Source organism: Heterocephalus glaber, unplaced genomic scaffold (assembly GCF_053883595.1).
Source record: "Heterocephalus glaber isolate CG9 unplaced genomic scaffold, H.glaber_assembly_v1.0 deba00001442, whole genome shotgun sequence".
Lineage (NCBI taxonomy): Eukaryota > Metazoa > Chordata > Mammalia > Rodentia > Bathyergidae > Heterocephalus > Heterocephalus glaber.
The window spans coordinates 53798507-53817705 of NW_028258296.1; the positions used below are offsets into that span (position 1 = coordinate 53798507).

At 45.6% G+C, this 19199-nt stretch overlaps 1 protein-coding gene across 6 annotated transcripts in view; it reads right to left on the reverse strand.

Annotated features, from left to right (window-relative positions):
• Positions 1 to 2398: 2398 nt before the first annotated feature.
• Positions 2399 to 19199, reverse strand: part of Znf697 (zinc finger protein 697) — a 35601-nt gene continuing 18800 nt past the window's right edge. For 5 of the 6 annotated variants that reach the window (XM_004853846.4, XM_087213321.1, XM_004853848.4 and 2 more), the window contains 2 exons: positions 8422 to 8662; positions 2399 to 6945 (listed from right to left, as the gene is read on the reverse strand). In XM_004853846.4, the coding sequence (XP_004853903.1) occupies positions 5543 to 6945; positions 8422 to 8662 (1644 nt within the window). In that variant the 3' untranslated portion in view covers positions 2399 to 5542. Of the gene's footprint in view, positions 6946 to 8421; positions 8663 to 14443; positions 17249 to 19199 lie in introns of those variants that run through there. The other variant, XM_004853847.4, reaches the window with a different exon arrangement.

A 19199-nucleotide genomic window follows, 5' to 3' on the forward strand; every position in this document is an offset into this window, starting at 1 on the left:
AGCTGTGCTGCAAATGACACAGTCCTGAGGCTCAGGAAGTTTTGGTCATACACAGTAACTTGACCACAACATCCTGGGAACCCCCATGAAGATCCCCTGCAGCTCAAGTAGTTCAGGGAAGGCATCACAGAGAAGTGTTTTCTGTGAATAAAATGACAGTACTAAACCATCTCCATGGTCTCCAGGACTGGGACCCATCCATCCTATCACATCCTCCACATGTGGTTGGGGGAATGCCAGCTTAAGCCTGGCACACACACTCAGACCTTTGCAACTTCTGAAACACAGGATGGCCTGATAATGACACACCTGCCAGGTCCCCATTGGTGTCCACAGCTGAGCTCTTCGTGCTGCTGTGATGAGCAGGGCATAGAATGGGTGCAGAAAGTACAGGGAACAGAATCTGCACCCTGCCAGCACAGCTGGAAATGAAAAACCATTTAATGTGCTTTGGGTCAGCAAAGATGACCTTGAAAGTACAGGCTGGCAGCAGGCAGCTGAAATCTGCAAGCAGTTGAGGGCTCTGACAGGAAAAGAGAAGCCCAGTAGTAGGGGGTTGGTACATGCTAGAGACTGTCTGGGCCTCTCCTCTCATCCCCCACCAGACAAAAGGCAGAAACATGGAGATTTCCAAGGAGAGCCAAGGGACGGGTGATGTAGGGAATTCTGCTGAGCTCCACGAGCTGAGTGGGAAATGAAGGTCAGAAACAAGAGGAGAAAGGACAAATGTGAGTGGGGCAGAAAGAGACGGGCCAGCAGCTGCCTGCTGACACTTTCCTGCCTTTCCCAGTGGGCACTGCAGACAAGTCTTTGCTTGGCCCTTCCTTAGGATCTTGCCATTTAGATAAGGTGCATGCAGAAGGTGCTCTCCTGCAGCCCAGGTCAGCAAGGCCTGGGGCACCTTACAATACCCTTTTCTTCTAATTCCCTGGGCCAGGAGAGGCCTTGAGGCTCCTGGCTCACATGTCCTATCATCTTCAAGAAAGTAGGTGCCTGACCAGTCCCACAGAGCTCTCAACCCCATTTGCCATTAGAACTTCCTGGGCCATTCTTATAAAATTGAACATACTTGAGCTTCACTGCAGTTAATATCCAGATTTTAAAAGAAAATACACAAAACCCCTCCAACGTTAAGAACATCACTGGCCTCAACTAATCAAACCTCCAAATTCCAACATGACCAGAGGCATTTCCTCTCCCTGGTCTGTGGTAGAGCTCTGCTTCACCCCACATTCAGGCTAGGCAACCCCTTAACATGTAGCCAGGTTGACCAGATGTCCTTTAGTGTCAGCCCACCTACATTAAGGTCCCAGGTTTTGTCCTGTGGAACCAGGACATGGTCTGGTTGATGATGTAAGCCAAAGGTCAGGCTTGGTGATGAATATCACCACAGTTCTGACTGCCTCGTAGGCTCAGCATTCCCATGACCCTGCTTGACAGGAAAAGGACTGACAGCTATTCGGACAAAGAGGAGGTTGCGATCCTTTAAAAAGATAGGTGATGCATTCTGCTGCTTTCTCTGATCTCTTTTTAACCTCTTTTTTAGAAAGTGCTGTCTGACTCACTGTTTTCATGTGGTTGGGCAGAGTCAAGCTAAGAAATACTAGGCACAAAAGTCCAATCTAAACTCTGACATGGTAGTGCATGCCTGTAATCCCAGGACTTGGTAGGCTGAGGCAGAAGGATTGCTGAGTTCAAGGCCAGCCTGAACTGTAAACTGAGACCCTGTCTTAAAAAAACACTAAAGACCAATCCAGCAGGTAAATTCCCTTCAGAAAATCAGTTATTAATTTTTAAGAACTGAGGCAAAGAAAATATTTGATATGATTAGGGAATACATTTTTAATAGATTAGATTTGCAACTGCCTCTTCTCCGTTACTGGTCCTTGACCCTTCCCCCAAACCCCTACACATCAATAAGGAATCAAGACAGGTCTTTGGAAGAAGGAATAGCAGTGCTATACAAAAAACACATGTACAGCATCTCAGAGGCACTTGAGTTTAGACATACTGTGCCGTTACTGATAAGAACATGCCAAGAATTTAGAGTCCAGACATTAGCCAAGTCTAGGATAATCTAGGATCTGCCTCAACCAACATTTAATGCATTAGTCAGCAAATTGTTTTTGTAGTGGTACAGACAGTAGGTATTTTAGGATTATAGCACACGTAGCTTCTGTCACAATTACTCGGCTCTCCCGCTGCAATGTGAAAGTTGCTACAGACAATAAAGGATGTGATTGCATGGGTGAAACTGTATTCCAATAAAATTTTATTTACAAAAAGAGTCAGGCCAGATCTGGTAGTTCACCAACCCCTCTTTTACCATAACACAGCTTCTGTTAGATCAAACTGTGTGACTTTGAATGTATGAGTAACAAATAAGGAAGTAGAACAGTAAAAGACTGGTACGGATTTAATGACAAATATTCCATATTTGTTGCTGTGCACCAGAATACTGTCCAAAGAACCATTATTAAATAAAACAACCTGAAAACAAGGCAATTCTCACATTTACAATCGCACTCACACAAAACCTGTTACTCTCAGGAGCATTAAATTATTCACTATTTTAACAAACATGTAAAGTAACATTACAGTGAATGACAGTGTGCACAAACTTCAGAAACAGTTCAGATTGTCTATGAACAAATCCTTAATTTGTACCTTTTCACATATGTACAGCCTCTTGACTGCAAAGAGAACATATGGCTCAAGGGGTTAACTGTTCATCTCCCTCCAACCCAGAACTCAAGATTTAATCACAACCACTTAAACTTTAACTGCTTCAGGTTTTGCTTAGCAGAGGTCTTGGCCAAATTCCCCAGGAAACAAATTAATACACTTACTGCCACCATCACTAATGATTTGGAGCAAAGAATCTTTAAACATTTCCAAGGGTGAACCACACTTAACAGGGTTTGCTGAAGAAATAGTATTACTCTAAAATTAAAAACAACAACCTCCTGAATGCATTTAGCTTCACTTAATATGGGTGTATACCCTGGAGAAACATAAGAAATATGGAATCACATTTTAAAAACACCATGAGATCAGGTGCCAATGGCTAAACAGTTTGCTACTGCTGAGGAGTTTGCTCACAGAAGGGATTCTAATGCCATAGCTGACTCTTATCCTCCACAGTAATAAAAAGGACAAGAGGGGCAAAGTCCAAAGATTTTGCCATTGTTTCACGTTAGCTTTGATCCCCACTCGCTACTGAAATCCAATTTTGCTAATAGGTAACACATTTGATGCTGACAGGACTATGTAATGATGGCAGCAAAAGACCAAAAAACCCATAAAGTCAATAATCCATTCATAAACAATCAAACGCTGGATGAGATTTTTATAGGCACAGACTTGAGAGAACTTAAAACAGCTGGAAGAGGTAGATGTGCTTAAAAAAAAAAAAACACCACAAGGATTACCTACAAATTATACTGTATTATTTTTAGACAGATCGTATACACTTGATATTCAGACTACAAAAGTCAGAATAAATAAGATAGGTACTTTGCTTGTGTAGTCTTGACTAAAATAAAAATGAATTAGTGTCTTTCAAAACTATGCCTAGTATGAACATCCATTTTCATTTGTCAATAATAACAAAATGATTAAGAGGGCAAGGAAAATAGGCAATATACAACCCAAAATTTTCAGGATATTTTGTTATGACAAAAACATGCTTTCCTACAGTCCCCAAAGAGGTTCTTTGCTAGAATACAACTGATCAAGTATAAATTACTAGCATTCACAGAAACTTTGCTAAAACTGTAAAAACAATTTTGTAGCTTTTTCCTCTTTCAACTGTGTCCAACAGTTTGTGAAAATGCTTCTATGAATAGTAGAGGGTAACAAATATTAGTGAAGAAAACACTCCTTTCCACAACTCTAACTTCTAAGGCTAACCTAGGGGAGGGAATTTTCAGCATAGGGGACTGAAATCTACACCAGTTATTTAACTACAGCCCCCTACTAGAAATGGAACAGAGCTAGGACACCCTACATAGGTGACAAAGACCAGCTTTGTCAATAAGGACGTCTTTGGCCCTTCTAGGCTAGATTTGAGCTTTCCATCAGGAATAAAACTGTTCAGTGTCCTTATCATATAGTCATGACAAGTTAAGTTTTCCTAGCAGCTGACCCAGAGAACACGAAAGGTCAGGCAACACCAATTCACGCTATCCTCTGCCTTCCTTCAGGACAACCTGCCACGTTCCTGTCCCCAGGCCTTCCCTAAAAGAGGTCATAATACTGATTCACCTCACGAAGATGTGAGAAACAACTAACAATCATTAAAAAGCATAAAGCACTTTGCAAATCCAAAAGTGCTATTTTGGCATCTATATAACAACTAGAAAACATTCATCGCTTGTGCTATTTGGCAATGTTGCATTTACACCTCTCTCAGACTGTGCCCCCTCTGTGTAAAGCCTTGAGATTTCTACAGTGCTTCCACACATCAGAAACAGAAATTGCTGCTTGGACTAGACCCCTCATTAGTAAGGATGGAGGTGGGGCTTAGTGGGGGACAGGGCACACGCCTGCAAAGTGAAGGCAAATGAGACAAAGGAGCCTTGCATTTCAACATACAAACTTTACTCCCCTGGATTTCTCACAGAAGGCCAGCAAAACTGAGCTAAATTCATTTTTGTAGGTGGCCGGGGGAGCTGTTGATAGTCTGATGTTCACTTGAAAGCCGACCTGAGAAGGGAAAGTCACACAAAGCTGAGACGGGTCCATTTCCCTGTACCTGAAAAATCACAAGTGAGACCTTAAAAAAAAAAGTACTGGGCCTGGTGTATGCCTGTGACAGAGACCCAGAGATAGGTCATCCTCATGAACAACCTGGACTCACCATGAAGCCAGAGTGCTTTTCAAGGAAGTGGCAAAGAACCAGGAGCAGAATTTTCCAAAAGATCTGAGAACCAGTTATAAATTAATTTCTACAGCCCAGAGGCTGCCCCTTAAAATGAAAGTGTCGTCTTTCATGACCAGTTTCCCCTTGAGGCCTCAAAATAGCAGCTAACTGTGGCTCAGAGAAAGGAAAGGAAGAGTACAGCCCATATCCTCTCCTACAGGGTCGACTATAGCTGATAGGGTGGGGTGGCGGGCGTCAGGGCAAACACTGCTTACCACCTAGTGGGACCGGTAGATTTATACCCGCATTTTAGGTTACACCATGACTCTCATTCCAGCCATGGCTTCTTCCGATTCCCACAGACCATCGAAGCCCAACGTACTCTGTGCCTCTCATCTTGTTTCCCACTGCAAATCTTCCTGAAGGTCCTCAGAGCCACGACTCAAAACACGCTCTTCCCTCATCCACTCAAGCACACCTCCCAAGTTTCTTTGATGGAGAGGAGGTACGCAAAATATAGCACCCCGAAATAACACCTCCTCAACCCTTCCCTTCCGGACCCCAGGACACCACAAGGCCCTTCAGTGGCTCTCAGATTGTCCCTCCCGCCCCCCCCCCCACGTCCTTCCACAGGGTCTGTTCCCGGGACACCCTCTCCCCACTCACTCGCTCCACCCCCTAGCACAGGTGCAGCTTCTGGTGCTGCGCGAGGTGCGTCTTGTAGCGGAAGCCTTTGCCACAGCCGGCGCACTTGTGCGGCTTGTTGCCCGTGTGGATGCGGCGGTGGCGGATCAGGTGCGAACTCTGGATGAAGCTCTTGCCACACTCGATGCACGTGTAGGGTTTCTCGCCCGTGTGTGTGCGCTGGTGCTGAGTGAGCGTGGAGAAGTCGCTGAAGCGCTTTTCGCACTGGCCACAGCGGAAGGGCTTCTCGCCTGTGTGCACCCGCAGGTGGTTCACCAGGTGCGAGTTGCGCCCGAAGCCCTTGCCGCATTCGCGGCACACGTAGGGCCGCTCGCCCGAGTGCGTGCGCTTGTGCGTGAAGAGGTGCGAGCTCACGCTGAAGGTCTCGCCGCACTCGGAGCACATGTAGGGCTTCTCTCCCGTGTGCACGCGCTGGTGCTTCACCAGGTCTGAGCGCCAGCTGAAGCGCTTCCCGCACTCGCCACAGCCGTGTGGCTTCTCGCCCGTGTGGATGCGCTGGTGGTTGGCTAGGTGGGACCTGCGCACGAAGCCCTTGCCGCACTCCCCGCAGGAGAAGGGCCGCAGCGCCTCCGTGCCCGCCCCGCTGGCCGCCGCGTGTGCGCGCCGGTGGCTGAGCAGGTGTGAGCTGAGGCTGAAGGCCTCGCCGCACTCGGGGCACGGGTAGGGCTTCTCGCCCGTGTGCAGGCGCCGGTGCTTGAGCAGGTCTGCGCGCCAGCTGAAACTCTTGCCGCAGTCCGTGCACAGGTTGGGCCGCTCGCCCGTGTGCAGGCGCAGGTGGTTTGTCAGGTAGGTGTTGCGGCTGAAGCCCTTGCCGCACTCCCCGCAGCGGAAAGGCTTCTCGCGCGGGGGTCGGGGCAGCGTGGGCCCCGCTCCGAAGCCCCCCGCCACACTCACCCCCATCATGCCCACCACCGCCCCGCACTCGCCCGCCAGGCCGAAGGGCTCCAGGCTGGCCACCGCGGCGGCCTCTGCCAGGCGATGCATGCGCTGGTGCTGCAGGAAGGCTGTGCCTGGGCTGAAGCTCTCTCCGCAGTCCGGGCAGATGGTGGGCGCGTCCATGATGCTGGCCACCAGGCTGTCAAGCTCCCCGAGGTCCACGGCCAGGGGGTGGTGCAGCCGGTGGAAGCGGCGGTGGGAGGGCTTGTCGCCCCGGTGCCGACTCCCCAGGGAGAGGTGGCGCCTCCAGGGAAGTACAGGAGGGGGCGGCTGTTCCTCCAGCCGGTTCTCCCCAGCGCTGTCCTCTCCCTCCTCTTCCGGGCTCCGGGCCAAGCTGTCCGACTCAGACAGGCCTGGAAACATAGCCATGTCAGCCACACCTGCCTGGTCGTCCTCTTCCTCGGGGGGAGCAGCCCTTTCTTCCAAACTCAGCAGCTCCTCTGCAATAGAAAAGGCGGACTGGGACTTACTAGACCTGGCATTTAAAAGGCAAGCCTAGGGAAAACAGCCTCAATGGGAAGAGCGAGGGCCAAGGAGGAAGGCGCCCCTCCCCGGGCACCGCAGATGCCCCAGGGCCTCTCCTACACCTCAGACTCCGCCCACCTCGCTTCTCTCAGGAAAAGCCTAAAACAGAGGACTCTGACCCACTTTTTGGGACCCCACCCACCGTACCCTAGGCTGCCTAGCAGAGGCCCTAAAGGCTGCAGGTGGGACTTGGTGAGACCTGGATCTCCAGAAATATGGTTTACTTATCCAAGAGCTATCAGTGCCTTTTAAAGGTCTAGCTTCAAAAGACAAACTAGTCTGGCCAACCCCACACACACACACACACACACACACACACAACAACTTAGACTGAAGAGGCTCTGTACTTATATTTTAAACACATCTGGTCAGTCTGAAACAGCTGAAGGTGGAACAACAAACCGAACTCACCTTTCAGGATGTGACTATGACGGGGGAGAGGGAGTGGGGACAGGAAGAGAACATGGATCCCAGGGCTGTGGAGCCCAGGTTGGAGGCTGGGCCAGGACACACACCCGTTGGCCTCTGGCTGCTCCTAAGCATAGGGAACTCAGTTCCTGGGATGTGGAAGGCCACATGCTCTGCAGGGGAAGGCAGCAGGGTGCCTGGGACTATCCCTGAGAAAGGAATGTAACCTTACAGACCTGGTCAAAAAGTATTTCCGGGGCTGGAGATTTAGCTCAGTGGTTCTGGTGCCTGCCTCGAAAGCGCAAAGACCCGAGTTCGATCCCCAGTACCAAGAAAAAAAAAAAAAGTATCTCCGCTCATTTCTTTCTCTAGGGCATGCCCTCCACAGAATAAAGCAACAGATGCCCAAAGACAGAAATAAAGAAGAGGATAGAGACCCAGCATTTACTCTTTCAGGTCAAGAATAGCAAGGGATTTAGCAGATGACTTGGATACTTTGGAAATGTGCCACACAAACCTAGGCAAGTCACTCACCCCTGCAAGTCACCTTACTTACTTGCAGAGGGAGACAGATGATTACTCCCACTGGAAGCATCTGGGTAACGTTGCCCTGCATAGTGCTAAGTACTCTGTAAATACAGCAACTCATTTAACTCTCCCAGCAACCCTGTGAGGTAGGCTCCAGTGTTACCTGTGTAATCCTGTTGCGTGCTGTCACAGTGGTAATTTGCAGCAGTACTCTGTGCTGCAAAGTGCTTTACCCATCAGCGGGCCACTTTGCCCACGATGACCAGCAGAGCCCACCTCAGATTCAATGGAAGAAAAGGATGCTCCCCTAGACCAACACTAGAAAGGCTAAGCCAGGATGGAATCCTGCCTTGTGGTCTCCTCTAGAGCTGCCCCACAAAGAATGCTGCCCCTGTTATGATTCTAGAGGAGCTAAATTGAAAGGCGAGTGGGGGAAACCCCAGCCAAGTCCTCACCTGTGCAGACGCTGGGTGCTATGTCCCTCCCCTTCATGTCCCTTCTCAGAGCTTCATCCTGAGGGCTGGAGTCCGTCTCCTGCACCAGGTGGCCCTTCTCTCCCACATCCTGTGAATTAGAATCCATTCCTCTTTCCTCTGGGTCCCCTTCCCTGTCCTCGGTGTTCTCAAAATCAGAGCCCATCTCTCTGTCTTCTGAGTCCTGGTGTTCACAGGCACCCTGATTTTCTTCTTGTTCCATCTGGGAAGAAAAAGGCAAAGGGAGGTGACCAAGGATCCTTGCTCCAGACAAAATACACAGGAAGAGAACTCTCACCAACCAGGACTCATCCACCATGCCTGGCCTTGACGTCCCCATCCAATAAAATGTCTATAGAGTTCAAAGACCCAGGTGACAAATCCGTACTCCCCAACCTAATTTAGGGTAAACAATTGGGTCCGAGGGGTGAGGTGCTGGCTGGCGGAAGAAGGAATGCAACCTTATTCTGAGGGTGCCAACATTCCTTGGACCCAAGTGTGGTCTGCTTCTGCCTATGAAGTAGATGTCTATTAGTGTGAGTTTACAGCTTAACAGCAAGGTAAGTATGCCAGTTTTTACAGCAGAAAACATAAAGCCAAAAAAGAAGACCCCATTAGCCTAAGTCTCAACCTCCAAGCAGTAGAATGATGATTAAACCCAATTTTGCTGTCGCAAAGTCCTACAATTTGTTTACTCTCATTAAGCTTTGCCTTCCCTAACAATCTCAAAAGTATTTTAGCTAATTTTGAGAAGGCATATATGGAGCCAGAAGAAAAGTGTATTGAAGACACAAGAATAACAGAAACATGATAAGGAAGGGAAAGGGGGTCTGTAGCCAGGGAAAGAATAGAATAGGGGCCTCATTGGGTTTCTGGCTAATCCTGACTACAAGGAGTTAAAACTGTACTAGAGGAACTCCCTTGGAAACAATTACAAGGACAAGGGGAGGGAGAGAGAGGGAGGGAGAGAGAGAGAGAGAGGAAAATCCAGATATAAAAATGGCACCAGATAGCACAAATGGCATTGGGACTTACTTCCATCAAGAGGAGCAGAGGGAAAGCTAACAGCCAAAGCACGGAGAGGCCAGGTGCACAAAGCCGAGATAGCTGTCCTCCTCCCCACTCCCAAAACCATGCAAAGGAGACAGGAGGAAAACGGGTGACCTTACCTTAAAGAAAATTCTCGTTCAGCATATAGCAAACATATACTCATACCTATCCACTTATACAGTGTATGTAATTCATATATGTACAGTGGGGCCTTGGTTCATGAATCTTAATTTGTTCCACGATTCTGGGGAAGATAGCTGTGTTTGTGTTTGTCATCCAATGTGGAGTTTGCAAATGGAAACAAAATTTTTCAAACTTCTACTGTTTGCAAACCAAACTGTATGTGAACTGAGGTATTACTATATATATCTTTTTCACTCTAGGGTCACTAGATTACTACAGTAGCCACACACACATCCCCAGGTGCAGGGGCCCTCTATATTAGAAGTCATTTCTATAGTCCTATTACCTATTTTGCAACATCAAAAATTTAGATGAGTTTTAACACCAACATGCCATCACGGAAAATTGGTTACCTTGCAGAAAAGGCCAATAAGTGAATTATTTTCTTCCTAAAAATAACATCAGATTCCTACACCTTTCACAGATTTCAGGTTTATAGCTCAAATTCATAGGGCCCCTGCTGAGAATGAGCAATTTAGTAAAAGGTAATTGATTTCTGCCGTCCATCACTCCTACACCTTAGCGCAAGGCAGCAGAAGAGTTTCGAGTTCAAGGATCATGGACCTTGAAGAGATCATCTTTCTCACTGCCTCAGTAGTTCCTACAAGAATGAAAGAATATGGCTGATAGGCTCAACTCCCAGCTTCACAAAAAAGAGAAAAGGGTTCAGCAAGATACTTCTTCCTTAATTGGACGCATCATCTCAGCTGATGCCTTCCCTGGGCAGCCCTTGCTCCATGGAGCCTTTGGAATGGAAAGCAAGAGTTTCAGGCAGCAGAAATTTCTCCAACTGGGTCAGCCTCTCTGCACAGAACCCAAGGCAAGTCAATTAACCCCTCACTGTTAAGAGTCCTCAGCAGTAGAAGGGGGGTAATGCCACTTAACCTTTCTCACAGGGAGGGTGTCAGAAGGAAACTGATTAACGAGCACTTTGGAAAATACTGCTGTGGATAGTTGATCCTCCGAGTTTTACAAACGTGAAATACATTATTATTCCCCTTTTTAAATTCTGATGCCATTCTTGTACACCTCAAAGACATGCTAGCTCTTCTGTAATTTTGACAGATACATCACTCTGATTGCATATTATACTTTTTCTCAGCAATGGTGATATACTCCCTATATTAGAATGGAAAAAGAAAAGAAAACCAATCCATTCTCTTAAATGTCTTCAGGAAATGGCTGTGTTTGAGGCTGGTCAGTCAGCATGTCTTGAAATACAGCTGAGTTCCTTTAGAAGATAAACGATTAACGATGCCAGGTTTCCAACACTCAGATTTCTTCTGTTATAGACTTCGAGAGAAAGGTCCAATTAAAGCCGTTAGCCTTTTTGGAAGGGTATCCCATAGCAGACCACTGTCCCCAGTCACTTCTGCCTGTCACTCTTTTGCCTCCTGGATGTCAGACTCAGTAGACAAGTACATCCCTTGAGTCTACATATATAATGCACTTGAAAGGAGTGGACAGGCAAGCATAGGTTCATAAACATAGCTTATTGGTTTGCTAGTAGTGGTGGAAGGCAGTGGAGAGGATGAGGGAGTGGTTAAATAGGAACCAGTGTTTTTGCCAACCTGAATCCAGCAAGAACTCTACACCACTAAAAGAAAGATGCCACCAGAAACTCATGCAACTAAAATGGCAAGGTGGGGGAAAGGCAGCAGCATGGCGCAGATTGGCCTGCAGCTTCCATCCTGAAGGGTAGGAGTTCAGGGACCCAACCTGGAAGCAATGAGCAAGGCTTCACCTCTGAACCCTTTCAAGGACAGCTTCCTAGAGAACACTCCAGAAATGGCAAGCACTGAATAAAATAACTTTCTGAGTTGTGACTTCCATGCCAGAGATATTTATCTCAAGAAAAAGTTTTTTCTAGATTTAAGAGCCTGAGTTTCCTGTCTTAGGGCTGGCTTATGAATCAACAGTGCTGGCAGGTTCTGAGCTCCAAAGGGAGCATTTCCTGATCGTAACCTGCACCAAGGGAGGGAGTGTCGGGTATGCTCTGAAAAGAGCCAGAAGCTCCTAATACCTAGGGACAACATTCATAGCACAACTACACAAGTTTGTCGTAAAATGCATTATGTCGATGTCAAGCTGGAAATCTGTACACGCAACCACACGGGTTCAGTTTGATTCAAGCCATCCCATCCTGGGTTGTAGGCAGCTGTCAAGGAATGGATAAGACTCTTTGGAGGAAAAGAAGGGGGAATCACCATATTATTATTGGATGACAAGTGACTTGTTTAAAAAATACTTCCTTTTTTAAAGTACGGGCACACTAGCAGATATATTTACACATGTACACAGAGATTCAGAGAGGAAGACCAGAAGATTACTAAAATATTAAGCATCTCTTAGTCACTACTGGGCACTTTGCAGCTGATAACTCATTTAACCTTAACAACCCTACTGAAGTAGGTTTTTCCAACTCCACAGACCAGAAACAGCTCCCTAAAATGAGAAGTTGCAGAGCAGGGTTCATACCCTAGCCGTCCACATCCAGGGCCCACATAGTGAGGCAGCTTCTGGTAGTTTGGGAAGATTTATCCTTTGGGGGCATATCTGTATTTTCTACAAGAAACACATACTTTCACCAGGGGAAAGGCTAGCTTTGTTTTTAACATAATAAAGTGTATTAAAGACAAGCCTATAATTATTTGAGAAGCAACAAAAAGGAAAACAAGAGCAAGAGTTGTGATTACCTCAATCTAGAACTCTTAACTTTCAGCAATGTTATCTAGACACTACATTAGTGGATATTCAGGAACATATTGTTCCAACTCCTTTCCCATTCTCAAAATAACAAAGTAGCAACATGTTTCTTAAGCAAGTCCAGGACAGGATAATGAGTAGGCAGCAGGCAGTGAGATAGCTTTGTGGCCAGCTTGACCTAGGTTAAAATTCTCTACCCCTTGCACCAGCTACTTGACCTTGAGCGAGTTACATGACCTTGCTGAATCTCAGATTCTGCATTCATAAAAATACACGATGCCTTCACCTTCCTTGGAGGGCTGTTTTAAGAACCATATTAAAATTAATGTTTATAACAGCTACTGGCTGGAGACAAAATAAGATTAATGTTTATAACAGCTACTGGCACACTGGAGACAAAATAAATGGTAGTGATAACTACTATATTATGAAACTTTATACAACTTCTTGATTTAAAAAAATCACACACAAGATTGAGGGTCACCAATTCACAGTTATATTTACTGAGAATGGCTTTTGGCAAAAACAAGCAGAGCTTCTCTCTACCTTTCTGCTAAAAGCACTATTAATGAACAACCACCATGCAAAGACAAGAACCAAGGGTGGGCTAGATTCCTAGGAGAGCTGGGTAGAGGGTGAAAAGCTTTTAGCTACTGATAACCCAACCTGTGGAGAAAGTGGGTCTGTAGTTGAATCCGGTTCCACGAACCCTGACTGAGCACATCTGTAAGGAAGAGTCCCCAGCCCCTAGTAGGAAGGGATAGAAGTTGAAAGAGAAAGAACAGGGTGGTGGGAGCAGTCAATGAAGAGGTTAGGGTTATATGACACAGGCGAGTTCATCCAGAAGGCTCCACCACCTCCAGCACCTTCATGAAGCCTTTCCCTTGGATGCAGATCATGTCAGGACAGAATTGGGCAGCTTCCCCAAGACCACTCCACTCCCCATCTCTAGAACTCACAATACTTTTTTGTCCCTTCTTCCTACCCAAAGCCGAACTCAAGAAAGAGAGTTTATGAAGCCACTAGGAAAATACACAGGTGCCTTCTAGACAAACTCAACCCAGTTTGAAAGACTAATCAATTCACTTTGAAGACACTGCTGTAGAATGGAGGTAAATGGGATAAAGTAGCTTTCAGAAAGAAAATAAGGGGGCAGGGATAAAGGTGGGGCAAGGGGAAATGAGGCCAGTAGCAGAGCTGGAATTAGAATCTAACCTGAGTTTAATGGCACATTCTCCAGATGGTCCTCTGCAAGACTACTACATCCCATTTTATGGATATAACCTAACTTCCTGTGAATGGCTGGGGTAGACAAGCACATACCTCTCTCTCTACCTTCCCGGATTTTACAGAGAAAAACCAATGCCAAAAATAGTACCAAGTTTCCTAGCCTCTAAGAGATAAAATCACTGGTGGAGTTCTCGGTCTTCCTGAGGTGGGCAGGATTTTGCCCAGGACCCTACACTGCACTGCCAACCCCCCACCAGGATGGGCCTCGTGGGACAGGAAGCCTTCCATCAAAGCTCAAGAGAGCATCCATGCCTCTTACACTGTAATTTAACAGGTCCCTCCCCATGGAATGTAGATAACTTCAGGGTAAGCTGAGGTGATCCTTTTCACACGTGAAGAGTCCTGACCTGGTGGTATATCTCCTAGGGAAAACCTGGATTCAAACTGTGTCTTGGGGCTTCCTATGGCATTTCCCCCTCTGCCCAGCTCCTCCAAGTAGGGACAGCTGGTGAGTACCATGTGACTGGGGAAGAGAAGGAGTCCTGCTGACCACACATGATGGCACCTGGCAGTGTAAGCGGAGGTGGCCAAGCAGGGAGCAGACCTCCCCGAAATCCAGAGGACCCACACAGCCCCCAACTGGGCGGTTGGGGAATCATGTGCAGCTGCAGCCTCTGCCAGGTGGCAGGCAGCCAGGCCAGCAGGGCTGTCATGTCAGGGGAAGGAAGTGGCCTGGCAGGCAGTGAGCCAGAAGCTGCTCCCACTCAGCCGCCTCCAGCCTCCAGACTGCAGCTCCTTTCCTGTCTCCCACTCATTTCTTGGGTCCCTGCCTTACCTCCTCAGTGGGATGCTGGTCTGGCCGGCAGCAGTTGGAAGCTTCCTCCCACCATTTCCCACGCCTCCTGCCCATTACTCTCTCCCAAGGGAGAGTTTCCATACCACAGTCCAGGCAGGCAGGGACACCCGATTGGGTGGAAGGCTGGAAAAACAATTTCAGCCCACAGTTCAAAAGGCTGAACTCATGACCATAACTAGGGTCTAAACAGAGATTCCAGAGGGTTAATCATTTGTCTGTCTTCAGCACCAACCAAGTGAAGGGTCAGTTAGCCTCTTAGGGGACACAGCCCTCAGGATCTGGTGTCCTTACTGTGGGCTGAATAAGGTCAGAAAGAATCCAAAAGGGCAAAGAAAGCCACCTTACTGCATTTTCTGGGAATGGCTCTATTGAGCAAGGTGCAATGACCTTATACAAAATGTGTCCACATCCAAAGGGAGCAGCTGACCTTTCTTGCCCTTCACTGGTTTTCCCGTCCCAGATGCAGGACACCCAACCCAAGAGGCCAGCCTCCCCAGAGGCAGACTGCTGCCTGATGTGAACAATCATTCCAGACAGGGAACGCCAAAACATTACCGCCGCTAAATGCTCATCACTCTCCAGACAGAGAGGCTAAAATAATACGGTTTCTGCCTTGTGGTTACTGTTTTTTACCTGGAAAGGGAAGCCTGGTTGAAAAAAAGAGGAAGAAGATTGCCTGGCTGGTGCAAGACACTGGCTTCAATCTGCACAAAACAACAACAAAAAAGGGAGCAAAAAAAATCAATGTACAGGGTCAACATGGGTCAGCACAGGCCTCAGACTCCTCTCTGTGGTCAAGCACAGCACACAGTCCTTGGGGTCCGGTATTTCCTGTGCATTGATTGGGCTAAGGCCACTCAGTTTGGCCCGAGGGCCTCAACTTGTCACAAATTCCAAGCCTCCAGCAGCATAACCACCCAACTCCTCTCCACAAAGTGTGAATTAATGTAACACAGAAACAGATCCTAAGTGTCCTCAAAGTTAGACTACCAAGCCCTTAGATGAAAAATCACAGAAGCTAAAGTTCATGCAGGCACTGACTCATCTATATTTTATATTTTACTGATTAGAATACTTTTCTGATACACCTTCTGTCATTTTTTCGGCGGGGGGGCTCTGCTTCACATTGTAACACCCACCACCAATACCTCTATACATCAGCTTTTTGGTTTTTTGTTTCCTTATGTACAAAAGAAATCCTGGGCAGTCCTCAGAGGAATCATCTTCAGAAACCTCAGCAGCTGGTTCAAATGTTCAGCATCTGAATTTAATGGACTCACAAACCTTAAAAGTCTCTTAGTTCAAACTCCTTAGAGACAAAACTGAAGCTGAGAGAAGAAAAGTAACCCAGGTTAGAGAACAAAAAGGTAGTTTTCTAGAGGTGGGGCCAGAGTCTCATTTTCTGACGACCTCTCCAATGATCTCTGTATCTCTTTAATGTAAAATGCCACTTCAAAACCAGACGGCCAGAAAATCTGGGCCATACACCCATCCTCCCCGCTACACACACACACACACACACACACACACACACACACACTGCATTAGTCAAAGTGTTCTGGAGAAACAGAACCAATAGGTTGTGTGTATATTTAGAAAGAGCTATAAGGAATTAGCTTCTGCAGTTATGGAGGCTGGGGAGTCCAAACCTGTAAGGTCATCTGCCAAGCTGGCGACTCAGGAAGGCAGAACCAGTTCTTAGCAAAAGGCCATCTGCTAGAAAATCCCTCTTTGTCCAGGAGGACCAGTGTTTTGGTCCTATTCAGGCTTTTTACTGATTGGATGAGGCCCACTCACATTATGAAGGACAATCTGCTTCACTCCAAATCCACTGATTTAAATGTTAACCTCGTCCAGAACTCCCTCACAGAAACACCCAGAAAAATGTTTGACTATCTTGGCACCATGTAACCTGGCCAAGGTGACACAAAATTAACCATCACACATACCCTAACAAAAAGCACAGTTGGCAGTAATCCACTCATACTTCAAAATGTACCCATAAAGTCAATCACCAATTCATAAACAATCAAAAGTTGCTGAAGAGGATGGCAGGGAAGAATCAAGATCAATCTTAATTAAAGACCTGTGCAGATACATGTATGTGCACACAGCAGAAAGAGGTGCACTTTAATAACCTATTCCACTAACACAGCAGAGAAAAAGCCTTAGAATGTTAAAGGGATTTATCCATGAGCATTGTTAGCAAACGGCCTTGTCCTGGGAATGACGCTGGAATCCCGGGTTAAGGTTGCCAAACAGGGCCAGGTGACCTCAGGAAGCCTTCCAACCCAGATAAGTCTGCGATCCTATTTCCACTGGAATAAACAGGCCTCAAAAGAATGTTCCTTATAGCAAATGAGGAGCAAGAAGTGTTGGGGCCAAGGGTTTGAGGCATACATTCAGTCACCTAGCTTCCCACTGCACATTCAACGGGAAAAACTGCCCTTCCAATTCCCTGCCCAAAATAACTGGTGTTACTGATGAGGAATGGCGGGTGAGTTCCGGCCAGCAGGGTGCATTTCAGTATCAGGTAAAGTAACACCACGGCATGTAATCTGCCAAGACATCTTCCAACAAAGAGAGACAGGAAAAAAATATAAAGAAGTCACCTGAGGGCTGAATTTTCCTGGCTAATCAAGTTTTAAACTCCATAGCTAAATTGTTTTTCAGCATAAACATTTGCATACAATTAATACTTTTAAAAAATATAAGATATTTATTTTATGCTTATTTCCTTAAAAATAACAGAGTATAAGCAAAACCCACATCCTAGGAAACTATATAAGACACATGATCCAGTTTCTTCAGCATAGCAATAGCTGGGCATGGTGGTGCTCACCTGTAATCCCGTCATTCAGGAAGCTGAGGCAGGAGGATTGCCACAGGTTCGAGGCTGCCTGAACTACATAGCCATGTCTCAGAAAAACAAAAACAAAATAAAAAACAACACAACAATGACCAAAATGGCAAGAGGAAAGCAAAAGTGAGAGGTATGGGACAAAAACCCAAGTGATGTATTAACCATCCTCAAAGCACAAGCCTTATGTGAATCCCAATATTTGATATGAAGCAGTTGTTAACTTTTAAAGTGTTGATATTGGAATCAAGTTTACAAAATGTTCTTATATCTTTAATATATGAAATACTTACAGGTGAAGTTATAGGTTCTGAATTGTTTGAACGTAATTCCAAGGCAAAGAGGAAGAGGGGGATGTGCAGATGAGACAAGATTGACCTTAAACTGACCACTGGGCTGGAAGATGAGACGTGTAAGTTACCATGCTGCACTATTCGATCCACTTTTCTATTTGCTAGAAAACTTGCTAATAAAAAGCTTTAACATGCAAAACAAATTGTGGGTGGTTTTTTTCTGAAATCGAGGGTCAATTTTATTTCATTTAAATTCTGAGCAGAACATAATAAAATGTCAGTGGTTTCCACAAAAGGCATGTCCTGCTTGTATCAAACCAGAAGTGATTAGTATGCTCAATAATGAATACAGCTCATGAGCATTAGGAGAGGGGCAGTGAAATAAGAGACTAGAGGAAAGAAACTTGAGCCATGTTTTATGGTGCATGCCTATAACTGCAGCATTTGGGAGCCTGAGGCAGGAGAATCATTCAGTTCAAGGCCAGCCTGGACTACAAAGCAAGTTGAAGGGCAGCCTGGATTACACAGTGAGACCCTGCTTCTAAAAAAATGAGAGACAGAGACTTAAACTTGATGCTTCTGGGTCTGTTTCCCCCGTTTTTATGATACAGAATAGCAGTTGTGTCCAAAATAGATCCTGTTTCCACTTTCATCTACTTTTATATTTTTAAAGAACACAAAGAAGGATGCTGTCAGCTGCTGCGTGTTTATTTCCAACTTTCAATCAGCAAGTCTACACTCAAAACAAAATCTATTACCAAGTATGCTTCATTGAGCAAACATTAACAGATATATTTATGCTCCTATGTGTAAAATATGAAACCAGGGTTAATAAATATATGGACATAAAATGCTTGATAAATGCTGTCAATGATATTTAACAGATTATTTTCCTAAAATTATATGAGAGTTCTCTAACCTAATTCCCAGTCAAAAATAAATACCAAATTAAATCTAATTTTACAAGTATTAGCTAGCAGTATGTAGGAGTTACTGGTTATTAACACCATTTGACTATTTTAACCTGTTATAAAATTCTTTCCATACATCTGATCTGAAATCTCCCTTTATTATTAATCTATTGTCCCTGGTCTACTCTCAGGAATCAGAATGTTTCTATTTCGCCTATGTAACATCTCCACATTTTAAAAATAAACACGACGTCTCTTCAAAATGTTGCCCTCTATGGACTGAACATTTTTAGTTATTTTAATCATGTCTGACTAGATTGGTTATTCATCATTTCACTGTCCCTCCTCTGGATGATTCTGGTTTACAGGAATGATATGCAAGAATAATATTTAAAAATAATCAAATGAAAAATCTGAATAGTGTGCAAAGCCTTCCATAAATAGTAACGCTGATACTACCTATGTCTTCTTTGTTTTTTGCCTAGCTTAAAAAAAACCCTTAAAAGTCTGGAACAAATTTTTAAGAGGTCATATCTCTTTTTTCTAAAAACAAACTCTGTATTCATGCATGTTGCATTTGCATTTCAGGTAAGAAGACGGCCAGGCAAGAAAGAACCATGCTGTACTTCCCCATTAGAACCACTCACTAGCACTGACTTTATTAATTACAC